The sequence below is a fragment of the Ptychodera flava genome, chromosome 8 (assembly GCF_041260155.1).
Source record: "Ptychodera flava strain L36383 chromosome 8, AS_Pfla_20210202, whole genome shotgun sequence".
Taxonomy (NCBI): Eukaryota; Metazoa; Hemichordata; class Enteropneusta; family Ptychoderidae; genus Ptychodera; species Ptychodera flava.
This window is the reverse complement of record NC_091935.1, coordinates 21,171,093-21,198,560: the sequence shown is the minus strand read 5'-3', so window position 1 is coordinate 21,198,560 and position 27,468 is coordinate 21,171,093. Positions and strand designations below refer to the sequence as shown.

The 27,468-nt window shown below is 37.6% G+C and overlaps 1 protein-coding gene across 2 annotated transcripts; it reads right to left on the bottom strand.

Moving 5' to 3' along the window:
• Positions 1 to 18: 18 nt before the first annotated feature.
• LOC139138772 (TNF receptor-associated factor 2-like) lies at positions 19 to 26,864 on the bottom strand. Of its 2 annotated transcripts, XM_070707294.1 has the most exons (9): positions 26,724 to 26,864; positions 15,347 to 15,526; positions 12,239 to 14,670; positions 11,753 to 11,851; positions 11,092 to 11,254; positions 10,166 to 10,240; positions 6,166 to 6,252; positions 3,179 to 3,970; positions 19 to 393 (listed from the first exon to the last, which is right to left on the bottom strand). In XM_070707294.1, the coding sequence occupies exons 3-9, from the start codon at positions 12,262 to 12,264 to the stop codon at positions 169 to 171; spliced, it is 1,467 nt and encodes a 488-aa protein (XP_070563395.1). In that variant the 5' UTR covers positions 12,265 to 14,670; positions 15,347 to 15,526; positions 26,724 to 26,864; the 3' UTR covers positions 19 to 168. The 2 variants fall into 2 exon arrangements, with proteins under 2 accessions (XP_070563395.1, XP_070563396.1); XM_070707295.1 differs by lacking the exon at positions 26,724 to 26,864 and having other exon boundaries at positions 14,598 to 14,670.
• Between the last annotated feature and the right edge of the window lie 604 nt (positions 26,865 to 27,468).

Sequence of the window (27,468 nt, the reverse complement as noted above, 5' to 3'; positions counted from 1 at the left end):
CACGAAGCAAACCAAGAGTTTCATTGATATTAGGCTTTATTTTATGGCAATTTTCAGATCAAGCCTATTTTGAACTTACAAGTATGCCACTGAACACTGCAGCACTGATGAACGGTAAAACTGCAAAGCATAACAAACAAAAAGTTCATCCTTAATACAAACCATGTATTATGCAAGATCTGAGGTGTCAACAATGACCTTCATGAACATGACATCATCTTTGACGTAGGCATGATGAGTGCTGTCAACTTGAGATATTGGCATAAACAGAGGACATCCAGAAGCAATATTCATGTCAGAGGTCGGCCGTTTGAATGAACTGGAAGTTGGATCAGGGCGGAAGGCGTCAATAATATGCTCACGGTTGTTCTGGTCCAACAGCATGAAAGTTACCTAGATCATGAGAAACATACAGAAAATCAAAATTAAGTTCAGAATGTGTACCTGATTTTTGCGAGGCCTGTACGTGGCTAACATGAGTACATCATTGTATGACAGTCTGATTCCCACTACTTATTTTCGTCGCCTATTGAAGAGTACATGTTTGCGGAGATCAACAAATTGGAGTATACTTTGTATATATTGAAGTATAACCATGGTGCTTCAATTCAAATAGTTCTCTGACATGCCACAGGATATTATACACAAGTGTTGCACGAAACCAATGAAACTTGGAAGCCAACAAAAAATATGCCATCACTGTGTATCCTTCACTTAGTCAAACAAATAAAATTGGAATTCTACCAAATGTTCATATTCTCAAGAATCAAACTTTGTTTTATCATCTCATAAAACTGTCACATAGATATTATGAAATACGAAACTTACTGGTGGAATTTCCTTTAACATTCAATGACCCTCTTATCTGCAATTATGATGATCATTATCAAAAGCAGACAAAATTGATAAAAAAAAAATCAGAAGAATTTGGCCAAAGTAAGTAAATCTTTGTTTTGCGTCCACTCTAAATGGGAAAAGGTACGCTTCTAAGCGGCTGAAAAAACACACACAAGAAAATTAACACAATGTAATTTGATTGCAGCAAATATAAAAAATTGTAACAAAATTTTAGTTCAGAAAAGGTAAGCGGCCATGTCCTAAAATTTCCCATTCAAATACACTGTGTGTGTTTTTTATGAAAACCTTAAAAACCTAAGAGGGTTGGGATGCAAAACAAAGAATTTAATTACTTTGGCCTTAGGGCTGAATTTTTCAATAAGCCTAAAATACTCTTATAAAAATATAAATACATGTAATAGAAATGTGACCCCTTCTGTCAGTTTGGTTGTGTTCAGTGATGTTGTCTGGCAATGCATTGTATATTTTTAGTGCAAACCCTCTAGGGTGTCACAATCATACACTGACTGATCCCAATTACATTGTTAAACACTGCAGCTGTATTGCCTTTATTGCTTTTCAGTCACCAGCTCCATCTGTCCATGGCAGTAGTTTTATCTACTAAATGCAACCATGTTAGCAAGGAGAGAATTACAATTACTTATTTACGCTAGTAGACAAAATATCCGTGCCAAAATATCATTCTAATATCAACAAAAGTTATAATATCTGTTCAAATATGCATATTATCGTATACAGGACCACTGCCGCTGGTAAAAATAAATGGTTTTCGGATACGTCAAGCTGTTTTCAGGAATTTTGAGGAAGCAGAGCTCAATGTTAGTTTGGTTACTGAGTATCTACATATTCAACTCTTAAGGGGCGCTGCATCCAACACAGTGTATTTTGCTCAAAAATCCAATTTTTTGCAAATATTATTTCAATTTGAATTAATTTGTTAACCCAATAATAAAATATTGGTTGGGTTCACCTTTTAGCTTGTCAAGCTGCTGTAAGTTGCTTGATAAAGAAATGTTAGTCTATGCAAATCACCCAATTTTCTGCCTTCTTTTCTCCCAATTTCAGAATTTCCACAGAATTTTACTCCACTCTGGCTGGGTCAAATCTGATGAAATTTTCACATTATGTTCTTTAAATACTAAATAGAAAAACAACTATTTTGTTTGGCCATGCAGTTCTTACATTTTGAAGGAGAGGCCTTTTAATTTTGCTAATCATGATTTTTAGCACTTTTTCGAGTGTCAGTCTTTCAAACCATGCAATTTTAGAATGAGGATAATGCAAAATAAAATAGTCATTTATTTCTACATATACTCTTCTTTCAAGTGACATTTTTATCATCAATACCACAATTGAGAATTTTTACCCCAAATAGTACACCTAGTCATCCTTCAAGTAAAACTTCTGCACCGTACTAAACTTTAGAGTCTCTGCTTTTTTAAAATACCCCCGGTATACAGTATGAGGTGGTTAATCCTGTTTATCCTTGATGAGAAATATTGCTTTAAAAAACTGTTGGCAACATGCAGCTCCACCTTACAGCTAATAAAATTCAAATAGCTGATGGCAGCAATGGCAAAGAATAGCTCTGCCTTAGCAGTAAAATGTAACAATTATGTGACTGTCAATAGCAAATCAATCCACTCAAAATAGATGCTCACAACTCACAAAATGATGAACAATTCATTCACAAATATTACAGTTGAGAATTCTATATAGACACTATCCATTCTATTTCAGTAATAGACGTGGATGTCAAAGAATACACTTCAGTGAACAACAGCGACAGAAAGTTATCAACCTACTCAAGGCTGCCATGTTACATATATCGGATGTGTCACCTCTCTGCCATGTGAGGGGCATCTTTCAATGATGTCACTAGTCTGTGATATTCAAGTTGCTGGTATAATTACAAAGCAAAACAGACTGCTGTGCTCATTATAGTATATAACCTTGGTCACACAAAGTATTAGTATGAGCTATCAAATACAATAAATTTTGATCAGATTCAGGTTTGAAATTATAACTACATGCACTAATTGTGCTTTTTAATCAGTATCACCTTCTTTGGAATACATGTAAATAAGGTGTGCTTCCTTAGGTTGCAAGAGCTTTGCAGCAATCTCCTAACATGACCTACACACTTCATGCACTGTTAAACTGGAAGAATGATTACTCAATGAATTTCTTTGCTCTTGATCTCCCAGGCATTAGCCCTCTAGCTTCTGCAGGTCTTGACCCTCACAAAGCTCACACATTACTAAATTGATCAATTTTAGCTAGTCATCAACTGTCAAACATACATATACACATACAGTACCTTTTGCTTGAAAGGCCATCTCAGCAAGGCATCAAAGGGACCCTTCATGACAACGAAAAACAAAGAGATGTGGTTTCCTTTTCCCATACCATCACCATTCAGATAGATCCTGGCACACATCTTGTAACCATGGCGACTTGTGAAGAAGCAAGGGGAGTAGACAGATGTGGTTCTTCCAGAAAGTGCATCTTGTTGTTTCTTGGTGAAATCTGTGATCTTCCAGACAAGGATACCATCGTATGACACCTTCTCCAATGCTTGGATACGCAGGTCTTGTTCTGCCAAGGCTACATCCTTCAGTGCTATGATTCGGTCTTGGGCTCTGATCTTTCTCTGCAATGCCTCAATCAGTTCCTTGTCCTCCCGTCTCTTTCTCTCCATCTCCCTCATGGCATGTGCGTCTCTCTCCGTCTGCTGGTTAAGTACGGCGATGACACCCTCGTGAGTAGAAACCTTGGTGTTCAAGATTGCCATCTTGTTCTTTAACTCTTCCATTAAAGTTGCTTGTTGATTGATGATTGGTTCAAACGGACTCCCTACAATTGGTGAAGCATCTTGGGATTGATTCTGTGATATTACAGCTGTCACTTTATTCTCTAGGTCATTAAGCTGCTTTTCAAGTCTTTCAAGTTTGCTCTGCTGTTCTGCTGTTTTCCTGCTCATTTCTGGAAGGTCAAGTTCCCGCGTGAATTCTTCTATTCTCCCAGAGATATCAGACATTTGGGAGAATAGAAGATCCAGATGCTGAAGTTGGGATTTCTTCATGTGTTTGGTTGGGTTTTCTACTTCAACCTTTGAAACAAGGAAGGAAAAGTATAATTTGCTGTATTGATAAGAGGGGAAGCAATAGTGCTACTGAACTGAAATTGTACAGTGCATGAGCTGTATTGTCCAAACAAATGAGAATAATGTTGCTTGGTTGCTTAAGGAACTCTGCATGAGCAGATCAAATTGAGAAATTCAAAGTAATTATTTTTCTGCCAATTACTGGTAATGACAGCATCAAATACAGTATGTCCAGGTTAGGTCCCATGAGTTCAACATTTTTGAAATCAACAATTGAAAACATATTCTAATGTATCCAGTTTACATACCAATGAATAACGACTGACCTGAGTTCTCAGGCAGTGCTGAATTTTATCAAATGCACATAGTTGTAGTGTGCTCAAGTTATTTTTAAAGGGGAAGTTCACCAAGGCTGATTTTTACATATCTGCTAGCTTTTGGGACGCTTATTCTGGAAAAGCTGTTTTAACCATCAGTGTTTGCGTTTACGCCAAAAAATGTGTATTTATGCATTGAAATTGACTCTCTACGCATTTTTTTCATTGTTATGCGTTTTCTATACACAAAGGATAACAGTAAAATGTTTCCGAAAGCACTCCCCGCGACTGAGCTTAGGTGACAACCAGACGAGATGAGTGCCCGCTTGACATTAAATTTGTTGCAACATTTCTGTCAATCACTCATTTTGTGTGGAAAGTTTCGGATTCTCTGGGCGTTGTCTGAAAAATCGGCATCGTAGTTCAAAGGCACGTTATCATGTCAGCTGTGCCTATGAACTACGTTGCTAATTTTCAGGCGAGCGATAGTTTCTGAAACTGATGACACAAAGTGAGTGATTGACAGAAATGTTGCAACAAATTAAATGCCAACCGTGCATGATCATCGCGTCTCGCTGTTCCCAAATTTGATCAAGCACACATGCAGCATGGCGTCGAAGCAAACAACTCTATTTTCTTTCAACTTTGCTCCACAAGTCCGTGAAAAAAATGATTCAGAGGGTCAATCGAAAGACACTACCGGGCAACCCAACATGGAGAACACGGAGAAGCGCAGTGAAATTGAACCCATGTCGGTATCCATAACGTATTGTCCTGTTGTCGCCGATACAACAACATGCAAAAGGTAAAGCCGTGAGCTGCAATGATGATGCACCGGTTACCAAAAAATCCCGTCCACAACCGCTCACAGGCTACCACTGCAAGAGCAGTGGGGACTGAATATCCATGGTTACGTTTTGATGTATAGTAAATAAATGTATAAATTCTGAACACTGCTAGTGCCTGGATTAGCTGCAATAACTCTAACCTTTGGGTTAAATGCCCAATGTGTTTGACGGTCACATGTATACCCTTCGCTGCTATGTTTCAGCATGTTTGAAACACAGCCCATTGTTCAAGTTGTTCGTTGAACTGTTTTCATTAAAATAATGTTACATGTACATCATACAATCTGAATAAGTAGTGTAGATTTATTGAATGGCTCATCGTATTTTGTAGTCAGTTTTTCCATCAATCGAGTGCGGAAGTGAAATTACGCATGCAAATACAGCCATTACGCAATTTTAGTAGACTAATGCATATGCCATACGCCGCAAGGAGAAAAAAGTTACCGCAAACACAGACCATTTATAACGTGCGTGATTTTATACAAAATCTGATACATATAGTGGTGGAAGTTACATTTTTGGGCTTCATAAACTTAATATATATTGAATCAAGGGAAAAGCAACAAGGTTGGCGCTTTCATCACATGATATGGCAGGGACCATCTTCTGATGGGTATATGGCATTGTCATTCACCTTCACACCAGGCCGTGAATATTTGCATAACTATTGTTTATGTTATGCAAATATTAAGCCTGGCGTGAATGTAAGTGAGTGAACCCAGACCCATAGTGACCCAAAAGCTAGAACATATGTAAAAATCAGCCTTGGTGAACTTCCCCTCCAATAGCCTACATTGGGTGGAGCAAAGATTTACTGTACTTTGTTTCAAATAAATGCTTTTCATGTTCAAAATTACGAAAATTCAGTATTTCTCCCCATTTCCCTTCAATATCTAATCACACAATTACACCATGTGAACTTTTAGGGGCCAAAAAAATTATACCACTGTTTGTGGTGAAAACATGCCAATTACAAGTATGAAATAGGTTTGAAAATACAGCTCAGATCTAAAATATGGGAAGTGAAGTCTCTTACCATTGCTTTACAGCCAACAATGTTGTATGCACAAGGACCGACTTTCTTCTTGCAATCCCCAGTGTTGATGTCTATATGCTCTGCAAACTGGAAAAATGATGCAAGATTTTTTGCAAATATATTTTGAAACAACAGAGTTTTGAAATTATTGGGGCTTTTAATATCAAAATCAACTATTGATCTGCAAATGCCATGAGTTGCACTTCACTCTATGATAAAATATCGGCGGAACACTATACAAGTGTAAATCCTCAATTGCATAAAAAATTAGCAATGTATCGGTACTGTACATCCTAAGAACACTTGGCCACACCAGTACGGTAATATAGTACCTGTCACAATGAATAAATACAAGCACACCCCCTAAGATGATGCTCATTTGCGGCTGCTTACCATTGGCCAAGTATTCTCCAGTCTTGCATAGGTGGTTGAAACATAGACCCTCGAAAAAAACCTCAAGGGTCTATGGTTGAAACAACGACTGAACACTGAGATACATTAAGGCAACTATACGGTATGCTTGAATATACATACTGTTTTTTGTCACTACAGAAAGTTACAATCTGACCTATAACTACATGTGGCATTTTTTGCGTGGCAAATTTGTCTCATTATTGTATAATAATCAGTTGAACAATACAAACATTGGTATGTTTTTGTTGTTCTCTGTGTATCAGTGTTTGGTACTGCCACAGCAATGCATTGTGGGATGACTGGGAAAGGTCTATTAGGCATACTGAAAGAGATCTCATTGTCTAACAATAACAAAGACATTTGCTGCTTCTGGCTTGACTTTTGGCCATTTCTTTGGCCATTTCTTACTACAACTAATTATTCATCTTCCCAAAGTTGCATGGTGTTTTTTAAGTTTGAATACATGATTATGAGCAGAAAGCATATTCATGATGAAAACTTCAAAAAGTATTGACATTGACATAAGAAAACTAAACTATCAGCGGGGCTTTGTGCATGGCGTGCTGACTTGAGCTATTCTTGGTAAGTTTTTAACCAGTAATGCCCCTTTAAGGGGCGCAACTTTAAGGGTATACAGTCACCTGTAATCTAAATATGCCCACATACGGTCAAAGGGGCGTTCCTTGGTATTCAAAATCCCCATATGAGGGCGCTGTTTTTAAAAAGCGACCACCCGCTTAAAATCTGTGATTGGTTAGATTTTCTCTTTCAAAGGTAACTGTGGCAAAATTGGAACAGGTGACAGTATACCTTTAAGGGGTGCTGCACCCAACACAGTGTACTTTGCTCAAAAATCACTTTTTTGCAAACATTACTTCAATTTTCATTAATTTTTCAACCAAAGATTAAAATATTGGTAAGGTTCACCTTTTAGCTTGTCAAGCAGTTCAAATTTACTTGACAAAGAACTTCTGTTAATTTATGCAAATGTGTGCAAATCAACCAATTTCCTGGCTTATCTTTTCTCCCAATTCATGATTTCTAAAGAATTTAATTCCACTCTGGCTGGGTCAATTTTCTGAAATTTTCACATTATGTTCTTTAAATGCTATATACACAAAATGACTATTTTGTTTGGCAATGAAGTTCTTACATTAAGAGGCATTTTAATTTTGCTAATCACGTTTTTATCACTTTTTCGAGTGTCAGTCTTTCAACCCTTGCCATTTTAGAATGAGAATAGATAATGCAAATTAAAATGGTCGTTTTTTTCTACATATACTTTTGTTTCAAGTGAAATATTACATTTCAGAAAATAGTGTAATTTAAGTTTTTGAATTAAATTAATTTTTATCATTAATACCAAAGTTGAGGTTTTTATCCCAAATATACACCCCTTCATACTTTGAGTAAACTATTGGTACCATGCTAAACTTCAGATTCTCTGCTTTTTGAAAATATATTGCATGAAGGGGTTTCTTTGTCATCTTAGATGAGAAATATTGCTTTGAAAAAATCTGTGTTGGCAAGATGCAGCTCCACCTTAAAGTCTGTTGTACGTGCTCTGCTCTTGCACGGCAAATCTCATTTGTGCAAAGATGGGCCATGTGTTTACTATGTATCTGCCAGAAAATATCACAGTAGAAATAGATGCACAACCATGTGACTACAATTCTCAGAGAGTTAATGTCATATACAAGATATGGAGGTATGTAATTGTCTCGAAATTGTCATTGTACGAGCAGAAGTACTGGCTCGTACACTTCATATTACGAGTGACATATGCAAGCTATAAGTCACACATGCCTTCTTGACCTAATTTTTTATGAATACGCTTATAGGACTATGTTGTATTCAATGGATGACGCTTAGACACATTTTCTGTGTATATCGAAACTCGGAAGTAGGAGCGGGTGTGAACTTCGTATGATTATTTTTTGGTCGTGAGAGCGGGATCAGTGCAGTGCGGAGGAATACTTTTAGGCTTTGACTTTCGGACGAGTCTGTACGTACGGGTCAAGACTGGAGACGACGCGACACTCTTTGACTTATTATACGCCACGATGGTAGACTTTTTTTGCAGACGTCGATTGTAACATTAAGCTCTTAAAGAAGAACCAAAGAAGAGGTTGCAATGTCCGAACATCAAGGAAGAGACCTCGATTGGTTGTAATGCACTTGAACCTACCGCCGTTGTAAATCTTTTTTACTTTCTCGAATTCGAAAGTGCAATGATTTCACAGACATAAAACCTGCGTGGCTCGCGAGTCAGCTTATGACCTCGAAATAATCTGATCACCACATTATGTTAATCACAGTGTACAATGAATAATATGAAGGATTTTATGAGTTGGCGGGTGTTTTTGTGGCACCCGTGTGTACCTCATGTTGTACAGTCTATTTGAAAATGACCTCTACTCAACAATGATTTTAAAGACTAACATTTTTCTGACCTCGCATTCAACTTCAAGTTTTGAAAAAACACATTATCGAAACCACACTATTATTGGTGTGTATTGTTGAGATTACGGCCCCGCCTATTGAATAATGGTATAGTCAGGTCACTGTGGGGTCAATATTCCTGTTTGTCATCGCGGAACTTGCAGAAGCCATACAAGATATCGATGCTCGATACTTCTATATTCAATTCGTTCGTTCGCGCTCCTGAACAACAAAAAAAACATCACTCAAAACCAACTCATCACATTCCAAACTTACCTAGCTACACTCAGTTCGGTAGATAAGTTCCAGGCATCAGTCGTAGTATAAATGCTGACGTCGATTTGTCGACGTCAATGAAGTCGGCGTCGACATAATATATGTATTTTTACAAATATATTTATTTATTTGGCGTTAATTAGAGGAAAATCACATCAGAGGGTGGATGACGTATGTATTACAATATCCCGGGTAGGCTAAACTGGCCGTTTTGTTTATCGCTATTAGTGCCTACTCCCACCGTACCGCCCATCGTTTGCACGCGATGTTTGCATGTGCCAGTCACTCAGAGTCGTCGGTTTTCTTGCTACCCAAGTTGAAATATATGCAATTATGAATGTCATTTTTGAAAATTCACTAATGCATGCAATACCAATTACGATGAACCCACAATTTATTGTTGTTGAGATTTTGTCAACAGTGTTATAAATATAGTGCTGCAAAGTCAGTAGTAGGGCCTACCCACGTGAAAGACGTTTTGAACTCGTTCCCGTACTTGCTATATTCAAGCTGAAATCAGTCAAGTCATTACATGTTTATTTCGCATATTTGCTATATTTTAGCACCCGTACTCAGAACCCCTCTTTGACATTCTGTTTGGCATGTTTCTACGTTCATTTCGAATCCTATTTTGTCTTTTTTTTCAACGCTCAGTTCGACGCTGTTTTTTGTTTTTCGACGCTCAGCTTGACGCTCACTTTGTCGATTTTGGGACCTGCATTACGTCACTCGTACTTTGAAAGTACGGCACATTACGTCACTCGTACTTCGCTCGTACGAGCTCGTAGGTCTGCTCGTAGTTCGTCCGTTTTGAGACGATTAGATAAATGGAGATATGTACACATACCGTACAGTATTGTTTACCAACCTTTTCTCTCAGTATGTTCTTTTTATCACAGAACTCACAGGTTAGAGGGTATTTGGGACAGCTATCATGATGAACCTATGACGAGGAGTATAATCATTTAAGATTTAAGTGACTGTTAACATTTCAGAGTGAAATTCCTTAAGTGAATATAAATTCATGCATTAGAATTTAAAATAGAAGAGAAAGGTGATATATTGATATCAAAACCTGATCCTTATAATTGAATTTTCTCAGGTTTTTAGTTTCAAAATTATACATGATTATAAAAGATTGTATGGGAGTGGAACACCAAGTGATACCAGATCTATACTCTGACATATCTTGACACTTTTTGACCTTAATTTTGATGAGTAATATATCAGATATGCATACGGTAGATCCTTCAAATTATATTATAAAGACATTGAAATTCTGGCATAGAATGTCAAAAAAGGTTGCTCTTAAAAATTGCCCTTGCGTTTGTGCCAATTGCACAATTGCAAGAATGTAGCACGGTTTTTTCTACGACTCGACCAATCAGCTTGCTATATTTGCACCATTTATATGCTGGTATGATATAATATGTATTATATCATACTAGTATATTGATGGTACAAATGCAGTGATCTGATTGGTCGAGATGCAAAAAGAACCATGGTGTATTCGCGATACCATGGTCAGCACAAACGTGAGCTCTCTGCAAAGCAAATATCATTTTTTGATGTTCCGTTGTTCCTGTTATGATTTTAACGGCAGTTCACTTCATATGCACTCGCTGTCGCTCGTGCACATATGTTGTGAACTGGTCAAATCTTGTGTATACTGTTGCTGGGTGTGCTTTATTGTTTAAATACATCTATAGCTGTCTTCACCAAGCTGTATGAATGTATGCTGCCCCATGTGTGGGGTGACTGCAATACTACTAGAAGTGACAACCAGAGTATTACCTTCAGCTCCTTCCATACTATATCCTCCTTGCAAAAGTCACAGACAATCATTCTCATTTCACACTGGTATTCTAGATGATCAGCTAGGTTACGCCTTTGGAATTGTTCAGTACATCCTGTCTTGATACATCTAATGACTTTAAACTCACACTCAGAGATGTTCCTGACAAATAGGAATATCAGTTAAAGAATGTTAAGAGTGTGATTTCTGCTGATGTGCAGCGTTGAATAAGCTCTGTCTCTGATTGGTCCATTGTCATTATTCACAGCAACTTAGAGAGTCTATTTGTATTATATTGGTGACATTCAGCTACCAATTGGATAACAGCTTATTCAACACTGCACATTAGCCCTGTGATTTTGGTGTAGGAAAGACGACCCATCTTTCACAAAGTTAAAATATGACAAAACAAATTCATTTTGCCACTTGAGTCTGAAGTCTGAAGATAACTGGAAGTGAATGATCTTTCATACAGTATGTATAGATAGAAAGGATGCTTCCACATATTTTGATATGCAGACAATATATATGTTGATATACTGGCAACCAAAAGAACTTATTATTGAGAAGTGTTGCAAACATTTCTAAATTTAGCTCATGGAGGACATACTACTTTTTGCTATGGATTAATACATCTGCAGAGTGCAACTTAAATTATACCTCATAATCTTTAAACTGTCCGGTCCAATCACAGCCATCGATGATACATCTAACCTCTTGGATTTTAAGTTCGCGTTTAATGGCATTGTCTGGGAAAGTCTGCAAGAGGCAATGGTTTGACAGAATGATTTTGCATTCAACATGAGGTGTTAAAGAAACACATATTTCTTTTTGTTGTACACCTCAATTGTTCTATATATATATAATTCGCATTTTGCAAACCTTTGATTTCCATTGAACTAATGAGATGAGAGATAATGTATGTTGAATCCGCTATAAATTTGGTTTTTATTAAAGCTGTTAACTTGATGTCTACTCATATGATGTGTCACATTCTGCATAAACATTGGGCCAATGTCCATGAAGCTACTATAGAGGGTAGAGGACAAACATAGCATGATACCAGATATAGTGCGTTCACAGGCGCTTTTGCAATACAATGTATTCTTAAGGTAGAAGAACTGTTTCAGTATGGCTCACACTTACAGACCCCTCTGTACACAGACATTCATCAATAGCCAGCATAGAAAACTGCCATGTACATGTATGCCTATAAAAAATGGCAAAAATTGCCCCAAAAATCAAATTGCAGATTTCATCATTTCAATGCATCTAAATAAGATAAATCTTCAAACCCTGTACCAAATATCAAAGCTATCAGATGAGAAGTTTTTGAGAGACAAATTTTTGACCAAAATGGCAAAAATTGCCCAAAAAAATATAAAATTGGAGATTTCATCATATTTGAATAATTATCATGTTTTGATCATCCCTATGAAGCTGTATACCAAATATCAAAGCTATCAGACAAGTGGTTTTGTGTAATAAGTTTTTGACCAAAAATGACAAAAATTGCCTTAAAAATTTTGCATATTTCTGCACAATTTCTACAAATCTTAAATAGGTCATCCCTAGGCCCTGACCTACATCCCAAATATCAAAGCTATATGACCTACAGTTTTGAAGAAGATGATTTTAATGATTTTTTGACCAAAAATGGCAATAATTACCTTAAAAGTACAAACTTGCGTATTTCATCACACTTTGAACAAATCTAGGTAAGGTCATCCCAAGGGACCTGTACACCAAATATCAAGGCTGTCTGACCAGCGATTATGAAGATTTTTTATCAAAACAGCTTTTTTGAGCAAATTTGCACATTTTCAACAATATCGAAAAACTAGTAAGATTGTTGTCATAATCATATGTTGCATTAACACAACAAATATCAAGTCTGTAAGTGCTGCGGTTCTCCAGATATTTGAATGGCCGGACATCCTCATAAACTGACATATATACATAGATTGTACATACAGACTGACGCCGGATGCCGGATGGATACCCATCCCAATAGCTTCTATAGACTATAGTCTATAGTAACTAAAAATGAACATGTGAAACCTCTGGATCAAGTAAGGTCAAACTAGAATTTATCCTCACATGTAAGTATACTTGGACAAATGCAGTAATAGAAATTACAGTACCTGACTCAGTCTTGGTATATGCATGGGCACACAAGAATAAGGGACAATGTCAGTACCAGTAAGCCATCAAGCATCCTTTTGGTATTAGATTCAACATACATAAACTGAAATAAGTCTATAAATGCAAGTACTGCGAGTTAAATTGACTCATTCAGTATAATTAATAAACATAAATGATTTGAGAGCCAAAGTAAATTTAGTCAACTTTATAAAATGTACCCTAGTTAAATTTTTTCCAATTTTTTGCCAAATTTTTGTAAAAAACTGTAGCCAATGAAATGTGATGTCCATTTGATCCAAAATTATCAAAAAATTACAGAAAAATTCATGAAAATTGGTAAAATGTTGCACTGAAATTTTGATGGGAAAAATACAGCAATCAAAGGGTTAAATATAAAAGGGACATTGTAGGGGCTGTGGATAATTAAACACGCGCACGGTAAAGGCAACTTCTGTGTTTAGGTGGGGGGTCTGGCTGTATACTCTTAATTTCAAATGTGATATTTAATTTCATGACATTGTATAAAGTTTTTGACTTGAATTAATTTTGATCAATAATAACAAAATTGAGGTTTTCTACCCCAAACATGTATCTCAGTCATCCATTGAAAAAACTCTTGTTACCATACTAACCTTTAGATTCTCTGCTTTCTGAATATATATTGTATGAGGTTTTCACATCATCTTTGATAAGAAATATGGTTTTCAAAAAATGTGTTGGTTGAGTGAAAAGTCACCGTTAAAGTTTCCAGAATAATCTTAGTTTGTATTCTGTTCACATCATATTTTATGCATCTCGATAAAATAACAATTATTATGCTTTTTTTAACAATCAAACTATTGTGTGAATGTTCACACTGGTTGGGAAGTAGGTTTGAAGGCATTCTGCAAAACACTCTGTGCAAGGCTACAAGTTATTGAGGCTCTAATAGTATCCAAAATGATCAACAGCAAAGGGATCGAGCGCTATACAATGTAATTGAGACTCAGTATACCGTACATGTATGGTGAAAACAATACATATGGGCTTACTATTATCAATGAACTACATGTAAAATACATTGAATATCTGGGAGGAATGCAGATAGGTTCTATAAATTTGGAAATAGAATTACAGTTTTTCTTGCTATTTATTTATTTCAGCCACACTCTGCATACAGATATTTTACAGAATATTGTGACACTTTTACTTGGCTTCGTTTTGCCACAATGCACGCAACAACTTCAGGTGTAACCTTCCCAAACCAATAGAAGTAGTACATAAAAATTTGCACTTGCATGATCACAATCGCTCAAGTGAGGGATTATGATGATGAAGTATATGATATTATCAAAAAGACAACCCAAATGTGAAAGTATACTTGACTAGTACTGATGATGCTGGCTGGGTCACTGCTTATTCCACAAACAATGCACTGCTGCTGTCCAGGTTCCCTGTCAATGACATCAACATGAAAGAGTTTTAGTAAAGTCTGCTGTGGTAGGAGTATACACTCTCAGGCATGTTAATGCTGGGATAAAGCATAAAATTAAGGCAATTTGTTCGTGCACATTTCAAAACAAGTCAAGTATATGATGATCTGGCAAACCAGTCTTTTGTAACTATCCAGATACTGAGCTGATAAGGTGCCGCTATTAAATTTGGTGTCCGTAATGTGGTGAATCAATTGTGATCAAATGACCAATATTTCTAGTAAAACTCTGCATTCTTATGTTTTCTAACAAAAAAACTGGTCATGACAATCAAACCGCGATTCTTTTTAAAGTAACAAATAACTTGAGGTATAATAAAAGTAAATTTACGGAGTTTGGTAACATTAATTATTCATGAGGGCACTCATAAATAGTCACACATACAAGAAGTTTCAAACTGAGTGATTGAAGGGAATGTGCATTTCTTGTTCTCCATGAGCAGCCTTAGAGAATTCGTTTAATTCTATTTGAGCAATCTAGCTACTACCAGTAGTATATCTGTACTATACTCAACACTCCATTGCTCTTTTTGTGAAATAGTTGTTCAAAGATGTTAGAACCATGTTAATCTTCACATGGGATCTCTAATTTTCTCTTCAAAACTTGAGATGTGATATTATTTGAAAGTGTTTCTTACGTAAGAATATCATCAATGCATGGCCTACAGTATCTGTGTCCACAGGATGTCTGCACTGGTTCTTTCAATATCAATTCACACTTGGTGCACAGATATTTACTTTCAAGTGTATTTCTGAATAACTCTTTTGAAAAGCCTGGCATAATACCTTCTCTCCTGGTCAATATTTCTTCCAAAAGCCTGCAATGTTTGTGAAACAGTTGTTCAAAGATGTTAGAACCATGTTGATCTTCACATGTAGGATCTTTAAGTTTCTCTTCAAAACTTAAGATTCAATATTATTTGAAAGTATATTCCTTACGTAAGAATGGCATCAGTACACAGCCCACAGTATCTCTACAGGACGTCTGCACTGGTTCTTTCAATATCAAATGTCTGGCGTACAGATATATTTACTTTCAAGTGTATTGGTGAACAAGTCATCACTGCTGACACAGTCCCCGCTGGATTATGGTCAATTGACATGCACATGCAAACTACAATACAATGTCTATTTGCGAGGTTGAACACACAAATCTGTTCAGGATTGTGAGTTATGGTTCAAAAGCATGAAAATTCGCAACAAAATGGCCACCTGGCGGCCATATTGGATCATATCGTGAAATGAATTTACATTCATTTGTATGCCACAGTACTTTATCCTTGAATACAGTTTGAAAAAAATCAGCTCAGGGGTGACAGAGAGACAGCTGCTGATGGACTGAACCCAATCTACGGTATAAGTCCCTGCCGGACTGCGTCCGCGGGGACTAATAGTTGCTTTGGATAACTTGGCATAATACTTTCTCTCCTGTCAATTTTTCTTCAAAAAAGCCTGCAATATTGAGAAAACACCAGACATTTCTTGCTAAGTGGACCTCTAATTTTAAATATGTGCAAAGTTTATTTTTGAAATTTCAGATAAATCTCTCAGGACGCCAACAGAGCAACGCCAATTAACATTTCATTCACTAAGACATGGTCCCTCTACCACCCCCAGATCTTGAAAATGTTTAGAAGTCATAAAAAATCTGACAGTGACATGAAGTGTATATGAAAATGGTGTAGAAGTATGGGGTAGGAGATATTTCAATTTAAACTGAAAGATTCAGCTGTGTGCAGGTGCTAGACTGGTAGACTTGCTCCAAGTCTGTGGGTATATTAATTTATCAAAAAGGAATAAATTGATGGACTAAACTTCAGCAGACTGTCACACTAAGTGGTGGGCTGTTTTGTAGGTGGTGGGGTGAATGCCTTGGCCCACAGACTTGTGAACCTTGCAGGATTTAATTTGGTTGCTATAAATAATTTGACATAAGGCTTACAACATACATGAAAGGTGGGCAGATTTTCCCCGTTATTTGTGTTGGAATTGTGTTGCAACCATTGAATTTCCTACCATTGCTCAGACACTGATTATGGAAGTTTTATTTCAAGAATGTTCTATGCAGTAAGTCTTGACTCTTGGTTTCAAACTGGGTAAATTTTCAGTTTGATTGAGTCAGACTGAAAACTGTGCATGCACATAATACGGTGGCCCATTTACCACTGCACTGTGTAAGAGTGTTATGTTAGTGTCAGGCCTAATTTCCTGATCATTTTCTGCCTGCCCATGCTCATGCATCTCTAATCATATCAAGACAAAAACACCTCCCTTATCAAGTTTAGATAACTGTTAGGTACAAATTAAGATTACTTTCTTGTGCTAAACAGATCGCTTTGGAAGTTCCAAGTCCTTGTCAATCATTTGCTGACGTTGTACGCTTTTTACGCTAGACCGCTTGTACACTAAAGAGCATTTGCAAGGTACACCGTTGCTTGGCCAGTAATGATCAGCTGCCAAGGAAAGCCAGGCGATTGGGGCCAGTCTAGCGCTCTGCAACCTCTGACCTTATCCTTCAGTTGTGGATGCTATCACCAGATTATCACTGTGGGTTAACTTGACAAAGTCACATTGACAAAGTCAACAAAGAACACACCGGCAAGGTATAACAGAAGATACCCAAATCTTGCTGATGCGTTTGTTGTTGACTTTCTCAATTAGTTAATCCGGTGATAAAGCTGGTACGTGACAGCATCCACAGATTATATAAAAATAAAATAAAAATAAAAGGAGAAACCTGTGCTGAGACAAAGACATTTCTATCCCCTTCCCCATCCCCGGGGGACAGACATGTAGGCAATCCCCTATGGTCTGAGGTTGTGTTTCGCCAGCATGCATAAGCTGAATATTCATCTCTACCGGTACACGGATTATTTCTATATCTGTCATCATACGTCTATATATATGTGTGTGTGTGTGTGTGTGTGTGTGTGTGTGTGTGTGTGTCCTTAAAGTCAGATGTCTGCTACGAGTGAGTGATGTTCAGGTCAAAGGTGCAGGAGGTTATTACGGCCGGTGAATTCACTGGCATGGAGGGAATTAAGCGGTAGCCGGAATTAAGCGATAGTGTATGTAGCCAGATCAAGAGACATGAGTTTTGCACATCAGCCATTCTTGTATGTGGGTGTGTTACAATTCCTTGAGCCTGTTATTGGAGATCGACAGCTCTGTTTTCATGCTCGATCCTTACTGTTACATGCACTTAATCCCTTGCAGTGCTCTATTTGTATAATGCCCCTGTGCTGTGAATTTGTCTTGCTATCTCACATGTGCAATTGTCTTGTACTGCTGCCACTGCCAGGTACCTTATCCTTATGAAATTTTTAGCCTGCTGCACAGTGTTCCTGCACAGGTGCGGCACTAGTGCAACAGACAATTACTGTAACTCAACTGTAAGGCGACTTTTTCGCATGCAAATTAGCTGCTGCCGCAGAGGCGCAAGAAATGATAAAAACAGTAACTGTGTGGCAGCTTTGTGCAGGAACTGTGCAGCAATATACAGCAGGTTGCGGCAGCTCTGCTGTAAGGCGATTTTTCTCATGCAAATTAGTTGCTGCCGCACAGGTGCAAGAAGCAATGAAAACAGTAACTGTGCGGTAGCTTTGTGCAGGAACTGTGCAACAATACAACAAGTTGCAGCGGCTTTGCTGTAAGGTGATTCTTTCGCATTATACACATTAGCTGCACTGAGCAAATATATAATGCAAGAGATGCTGAAAACAGTAACTGCAGTAACTTTGTGTTGGAAATGTGGAAGCCTGTGTTTGCACAATAGCCCTTTGAACTACAGAGTACATGAAAGACTGTGCAGGAACTTCACAGAAAATTGTGGCATCTTGCAGGACAGCTACCAGGAGTAGGTAAAATTTGCGGCAAATTATTTTGCATGTTACTGCAGATTTGCCGTAAACTACAAAATGCAAACTTTCCTTCATAAGTTGGCATAATTCCACAGCAGTCAGCTGTGGGATAAACTTTTACCAATTTCAGCAACAGTAAGAAAACGAAATACATTATTAAATAGACGATAGATACTGAAAACCAAAGAAGCAACACAATAAGTGACAGCAAAATTTCTTGTATTGTACCATAAGTTTCAACGTTTTTTTCTTTTCCAACGATATAATACGTTCAGCTCAGATATGTACACAGAAGTTGTAAAATTGCTTGTGTAAACATGGCCAATGTTAGTGACGCCATGACGGTGACACCGTTGAAAACCTGACAGACTGTGGAAAGCACAAGATGTGTTTTATCCAACTAAGCTCTGAAATACCAGTTTCACAAGAAAAAATGGTCAGCGCAAGTAAAGTAATTGTTAAATAAAAAGACATAGAGAAAAAAAGATTAAATTCAAATGTGGTACGATTTATTTAAATGCCATGTTCATTTCATGCCACAAGTATCTTCAAGAGAATTTCTTTTGACTCGAGAAGTTTCATGTAACATTTACATTACTGTCATAGGCTGCGATTTGGCTTTCTGTTCTCTGAATTTCTTGTCCCTTCCTCACTATGCATTCTGAAAAATACAAATCGTTCAGGGAAGAGTATAAGTCTTTACCGTTTGACCACACATTTAAACATCGCAATTTGATGAAAGACATCAATAATTATTTGAAAAGAGACACAACAAGTGAAAACTTGAAGCAAAAAATGCATATACATTTATGATTATTAATTAATAATGATCAAATGTCAAACAGCGGACAGCTCGCCCTATGTTGTTTACATACCAACGGCGGCGACGGGCGACAATCTGCAAAAATCTCAGCACTTTACTGTAACTGTTGTGAAACGAAAGTGAATTCAGTATGAATCAGTACTCAACGAAAATTTATCTGTAGCTAAACATAGCAATGCAACGATTACAGAACATTATAGCGATGAACAGACGGACGGTACATTGACTTACCGGTACATTTGAGAATGGCTCGCAGAGGCTGGATGATTCGATCCCGGTTCCGGTTGCAGGTCTCTCCGAACCGTGTGTACATACTTAGAAAACATAGTGAGCATTTTTACTGCTGTTCGCGTTCACAAATTTTGAAACTCTATCTCTGGTGCTGTACACACGTTTTTCCAACACTGTGATATCATTTGCCTGGCGATTCCATAGAAAGATCACGAAATTGTCCACTAGATAACTCCCTAACAACAAGTACACAGCCGATGGTACCAAAATCTAACTTCGCGCCGATCAAGCCTCATGACGTTAACGGAAGTGCGATCTATAAATCATTACGCGATTTATAATGTAGTCCCGTTTTTAAACGTTGGAATTGACTCTACATTATTCACCAATCCGTTATGTTTTATACTTGATAGAGCACCCAATTTACAAGTATAATGAAACTGGTTATTTTCATCATAGAAAGACTCAAAATAGAGTAAAATTTCTTTCAACACGAAGATTCAATATCAATGCGCGAACTGAACTTGATGAACCGTGACCTCAGAGTGTAAACATGTCGGCTGCAGCTCAGCGCTGGACGTTGGCGAAGCAGCGTATTGGATTTTCGTACAGCGGTCGGGATGGGGTGTGAAACACCCCAAAATTGTGCTCGGCAATTATCTAACGCTGAAAACATGGACAAAAGCATTGAATATCAATCCAGTCATAACAGAAAGCGAGATTTTGTTAGCGATGACAGGACACAGACTATGCTTCAGTGCTAGTGCTGGGCACTGTACGTACGTACCGTATACTGTATACACTGCTATAGCGTCTGAGCACGTCCACGGCCCTGCTTGGAGCCAAGGTACTAGTAGCGGGTCCTGCGACATTGAAGTTTATTTGTTTGTTTCTACCATGAAAAGTTCTCATCTGTCGATATTTTTAAGGTACAGATTTGTAGTAACAAAAGTCTACGACGCGTCCTTACACAAGTTACAGACCATCATAGATTTCGTTCGAAACTGTTTCAGTGCATTTTGGTATCACTCGCAGAAATACAGAGTTTAACTTGCAAGTCAGACAAGTCCCTGTTTTAAAAAATTTGTTTTCCTAAAAATTCAGTTGTCGATTGAACCTTGATTTACCAAACCAGATCGTCGAAGGGGGTACTCATCTAATGATGTTACATGTCACTGCTGTAATACAGATGTACTCTTTATATCCATCATCCTGCAATGTTGTTGAGTTTACTTAGGCCTGTGTTGCTTTCACCAGCTGAAGTGTGCTGTCCATTATCTAACAGTTTTTATAATTTAAAAGTTGGATTGTCTGTTATAAAAATAAATGAATGCAAAATATAAATGAAAGGTCAGTTTTGTTTTCTTGAATATGACTGGTCACGAAGTGCAATGGTACACTGTACTCCCGGTAATGAAATAGTCGGCAATGTGCCCATCATGTGTTGCTCCATATATTTGCAGCAATAATCAATAACAATCTGTACACGTAATTGTCATTTCTGGCACACAAGCTGCACACTTTGATGGCCTGCTGCACGCAAGCTGCACACTTCAAGGTCTGTTGTACACAAGCTGTACACATTTTACATTTGCCGCACACAAGGTGTACAGTATGGAGATTATTGCACAGAAGCTGCACAGTTTTGTCTCCTGCTGCACAGTTTCTGCTCAGATTAATACTGTGCAGAAACTGTGCAGCTAGCTGCATTTTCTTGCACAGCCTCTCTTGCACAGCTTTCCTGTGCAGCACTAGTGCAGCAACTCTACGGCAGAGCTGCCGCTAGTCTACAGCAGAGCTACCGCACAGTTTCATTTTCATAAGGGATTAATTAATATAATTAACACAAGTGGCCTTCATATATTGCTACACAGTACAATGTCCACACGTACAGAGAATGATGGTCTATTGCACAGTACTACGCACATTTCCCATAATACATCATGATTTGTACCAATGTACTAGATTCCCCTGTGAAGTCTAGCATGTCACCCATGTGTAGACAAATTCCTGGACTTGTTATAAAATTCTGAAACGTACTTATAAGTACACCTTTTTTCTCAATTCCCATTTTAAAGGATTAAGAAAATTGTGCTCGATTGAGAGAGGAGATAATGATTTTGTAAATTTTTCACTGATTGTGTCCTCAGCCATACAGAATAAAGTGATGGAAAGTAGGGAGACTAGTTGCACCTGTTTTACAAAACAAAGGATATTGATTTTTAAATAGAAAAGACAAAAGAAATTTACATGCTAATTTTTTCAGAGAATGACCCCTTCAGTTGGTCATAACTTGCTTCCCAAAACTGACATTTGTAGTACCTACAGAATGTGACTTTTATGGTTATTTAACGGTTTCTTTGACATTTATACTACAATGTTTTAATGTACTTTTAATAAACATAATTAATCGATTATCTTGAGACTCCACATTTATTGCTTTTATGCAGAACTGAAAAAGTTATACGAAAAGTGACGTCGTTGGTACAAATCAAACAGGATTGTGGGTAATTTATTGTACTGTGTTTGGGTTACGTACGGCTGGTAATTAATGCAAGGGACTGCAAGGGATTAAGTGCACCATAGGAGCATCAAGTTGAACCAAAATCAGGAATAATGCTTTTGATCCATTGCATATTAGGACCATAGACCATATAAATCAAGATGCCATGATCTATAATAATATGACATTAAACTGGTCCAATAATCATTTCCATTCAAGGTAATTAATACATTACCAGGTCCATGGGACAATTGTGATTTACAAATTTAAGTAGGACCATCCTGAACCACTGACAGTTAGTGGTGGTACCAGGTGTCCGGAATGGGTAAGCGTACCCTGCTAGCATGCTACACCCATCAGGATTGGTCCCAAAATTGTCTAAATATTGTATGAAAAGATACAGGATATGAATCACTGTAATAAGTCAAAGCCGGGAATGCTGTCGTTAATCATTTGAGTGACCGAAGTGTCATATTTGGCCACAATGTCGTCATATCGACCGTAGAACTTTTTGAAAGTCCTAACGAGTCTTTTTGTTGTGTATCCTTGTCTCAGTAATTTTGATGCCAATGAGCTGTGTCTCAGTTGAAAATCAGCGTAGGAATCACAAGCCCTACAATACCTGAGAAGTTGAGACACGTACACACCATAAGCAGGTGCAGATGGAATATTACTTGACAAGTGGGGATAATTTATGATTTCAAATCGAAATCATCCCTTTTGTCATACAGCTTAGTGTGTAGCCTATTAGTACCCACTTGTATGAACAGATCAAGATATCAAGCAGAGTTCCAACCCTCTGTTGTTTCTTTGATTTCCAACTCATCAGGATAAATATGAGGTAAGTAATTTGGTATGTCTGGATTGTCTAGACTAATCAGATCATCAATATATCTGTGCATGTTGTTAAAACGCCTTGCAAGTTTTTTGACCCTGTGGATTTTGGTAAATGCAATTGAAATTAAAGTACCGGTAGGACTATATTGAAGAAATAAGTTTTCAAGGTATTGGCAAATATAAGCGTAACTTAAAGCATTGAATAGATCAAACAGTTTTTCTTTCTCTTTTCCGTTCAGTAAATGTTGAATAAATTAGAAGCATACTAGAATTATTCACACTTCATTTATTTCAGTTCAAACATAATTTTGTCCTCTTGAGGCAAACTCTAGTTGATAGTTTTTCAACTTTATCACATTCTTCTGCAGATTAGCTCTGCTATCACTTTACTGAGGCTACAGATAGTGGATTTCATCACATAGTGATGTTACATTTTGTGGAGTGACCGTGGATATACGTCTATAAGCCGAAATCAGGGTGCGGAATGCTAATCTATAAATACTCATGTAAATCATTATCTGAAATCTCATTTATGAGGGGGCCACATAATTAATTGCATATTTGTGTTTGTTTTAAGGGGGCCTTTGCTTAATATTAAAGTGGGAATTTTGAACAATTACGCTAATTAGATGTAATTATGCCAGCCACATCCGGTATCCACCAATAATTAATTGCTTCTTGAGATATTGTGCCAATAGACAGACACAAAGACTGACAGATAGAACATACAGACAGAAATCTGTACAACATTAGCTCAAGTGTGTTAATAAATAAGGTAAAAAGCCAATGTTTCAGGGACTAAGGAGCCTACAGTGTTTCCTATGAATATTAGTGATTCATATAATTGTACAAGCTTACAGCAAATAACTTCCTATACAGAAGAAATATCAGTAATCCTAGACTCTCTTTCCTTCAGTTTCATTTTACACTTTCTTCCATTCTTATAACTACCGGTATACTGCCGAGGTTTGCCCTTCGGCCTCACACTCCAGACCTTCAGCCTTTGATCAACTATCCAAGCAACTCTGCAAAAGTCGAGCAACTGTGCCCCAATGTGGTAGAAACTTTGGAAATCAAGAAGCAGCAGTGAAGGAAATGTGAATTACTAGTATTTGAAGGCCCCATGTGCACTACTGTGTTAATTATGCGTATAGTTGGCCCATTTCCTATTATTTACTGTTTAAACAGCGGCCTGATCGAGAGACTGCATGCAGAGGTAGTGCTGTGACTATAGACTTATACACATCTATCTGAAATTGTACTATGAAAATTTGGCATAATACCAATCACTTCTAAGGATAATGACAGAAATATTACATTTTTATCAACAATATTCATAATCATAATTTATTAATAACAATTCTTTACACTTTTGTTGGATCTAACAAGCTCTACAATATCTGAGCAGTTGAGAAATGTATACACCATAAGAAGGTGCAGAGGGAATATTACTTGACAAGTGGAGATAATTTATAATTTCAAAATCGAAAGCGTCGTTTGTCACACAGCTTAGTGTGTTACAGCCCATCATAAGATACTTGTAGGAACAGATTGTGATAAGCTGAGTTTTTACCCTTGTTTGTTTCTTTAATTTCCAACTCATCAGGATAATGATACAAGTAATTTGATATGTTTGGATTGTCTTATTAGATCATCAATATACCTGTGTGTGTTGTTAAAACGCCTTCGGAAGTTGCAAGATTTTTAGACCTGCTTTGTAGATCGAGCGATAGAAGAAACTCTGCTTCATATAATGAATACAGAAATATAACTATAGCAAGAAGGGTACACAATTTGTACCCATTGGTATCCCTATGTGGATAAATAATTGTTGAAATACCATACCTCCATTCTTAACAAAAAATTGTTGAAATTAGGCATTTTAATAATTTCTTCATCTGTTTATTTGTGCTGGGCAACCATGTTGTTACTAAAATAACCTAACCTATGTTTGATGACAATGTATTGGCACCTTCTACTGCCATATTTATGCAGGAAACTTGTTTCACAAGAGATGACAGCTTAGTTTTTAGCTTATCGTGGGGAAAGGTGGTGTATAATGTAGAAAAGTCAAATGATCGGATTGACCTGTACTTGTTTTTCTTGACTTTTGAATCAAGCAACAATTCCTTTGAATTTTTTATATTCACATTTGATTCAAAATCATTCAACCCACTTGTTTCATGCACTATTGAAAACCAAAAACGCGAAAAACTGACCCAAAAATACACATAAAAATTTCACCACAATTTGAATAAATGTAACTAAGTCATTGTAAAGAACCTGCATACCAAGTTTCAACCAAAGTGGCCTATGGTTACAGAGTTCTAGTCATTTGCAGGATTTCCCTTTCTTATCTCATTTGCATATTTTTGACACTGGCATACTTCATTTGAACAATTCATATCTCTATCAGGGTGCACCTGTACGCCAAATACTAAGATGGTAGGTGCCGCAGTTTTAAGTTTTTTTTATGTGGACGGACAATGGACATACATGATGGTCTGCACATATGATAACATATACATACATACATATACATACAGATGCCCCTGACCTGTCATGCACTCACTCTTTGGCATTATATACATATATCAAATGTGAGCTAAAAAAATCGCATTTTTAGTCAAATTTGGGAAATTTTATCACATAATTCTTATACTTTTGTATTCTTGAAATCGTAGAGAACCTGGAGTCCAAAAATGACGTTCCTCTCCGACCTATAGCGCGAGAACGGCGAAAATAAGAAACGAGGTCAAAAATTCGTGCAAGTGGGAAAGATTTTTACTATGGATCGTGTGTGACGGTGCCCTGACGCGCTGCGTGGTGAGTAGCTGTGGTGTTTTCGGACGGGATTTCTGCCGTTTACGGGCTGGTCTTGACTTTTACGTTTTTAACCCGCCACGACCACAGCTATGGACCCACAGCTACGTGATGAGTAGCCCTACGAGTATGGCGAGAGCATGGAGGTAGTAGAGACTACTACCTCCATGGCGAGAGTGTCCGGCTTTTGCTACGCCGCCTCCCACTCTCGCCACACTCGTAGGGCCACGTGGTGAGCGGGCTCTTTGTCTCAGACTACCGAACATGAGAGCCAGCCTAACTTATGCTCCAAGTGCAGTCTGGGTAACCGAACTACCATTTAAAACACAATTTGTACTCATTAATGTCAAATGCACTGTCGGCGCATGGCGTTTCTATATTTATTTATGGCGCGGCCGGCGTTCAATGTAAATACTCATTCATGATAATGGCCACGTGTCCATGCATGCACGCCTAAACGCCATCATAACGAAACTTGTTAAAAATACTTAAAACTTTTGCTCAATCTTTCCTCAAGAAATATCTCAGCCATATCTTGCAAAATTGCGGATGGAAATCGGGATAAAGCTTTACCGTGCAAATTTTGGTACTTGAGAAACGAAGTACCCAAGATTTACGGATATTTGAAATCCAAAATGGCCGCCATCCTTTGGCCTTAACTTTGGGGACAAATAAAATTTACAATTTTCGAAATACTTTGACGGTGAAAAATTTCTTGACCAAGAGCTTCAAAATGAACCCCAACAAGCGGTTGATCAAAAAAGAATTGAAAAAGTTTGAGATTCCGAATATTCGTCGCCGAAGTGCATGATGGGTGTACAACTCTGCACGTAGCATGGCTATGTTTTGTCAGCCGGCTATGTATAGCACCCAATCACGCAGAGCTAATGCCACGCAAAGCAACAAACAAACTTGCACATACACGTAATGGTACTTACACAGGGGAGAATACCATATGAAACTCGAGGGCTATAGGAGGTTCCGAAAAGTAGATTCGTCCGGTCTTCCACACCCAAACTATTTTGAGACATAGTGCAACACGTGTAAGCTTAGGCCTCGTTTAGCCTATACGTCGATTTGATTGGAACAAAGAACAAAGAGGGAGGAACTGACTGTGTTTGACATGCTGACAAGGAGTAAATACTTTAATATGAATTAAATATCACAATCATGAAATCTTAATATTATCAATACATCCGTTTTGGTATTACATCAAGGTTGAGCTTCTCTTTTACTTAGCAATACTTGATAAAAACAAGTACTGAACGTGTATGAAATATATGGTAGTCGTGTATAGGCTAAGCTTCGTAATCGTGTATGATTTACTGCGTTCACAAATGGGGGGGGGGGGCTGGGGGAGGCTGGAGGAATTGCGATTGAAATCTCAGGTTTTTTCCCCTCAATAGCCTAAGAAGTTGCACCCCCATTTATATGATCATGATTTTTCAAGCTCCAGCCGTCCGATCCCCACCCCAAAACTATCATATAGGTACGTTCTGATAAGGGATAAAACTTTAGCTTATCGATGTAGGCCTAAGGCTGCGTTCACAATAACGATTTGGGGGAGGGGGGCGCTGAACGAATCGCAGTTAAAATCTTTTTTTTCAGATCCCCCTCAATACCTTAAAAAAAAATTCAAATGCCCCCCCCCTTATATGACCAAAATTGTTCAAGTCCCCCCCC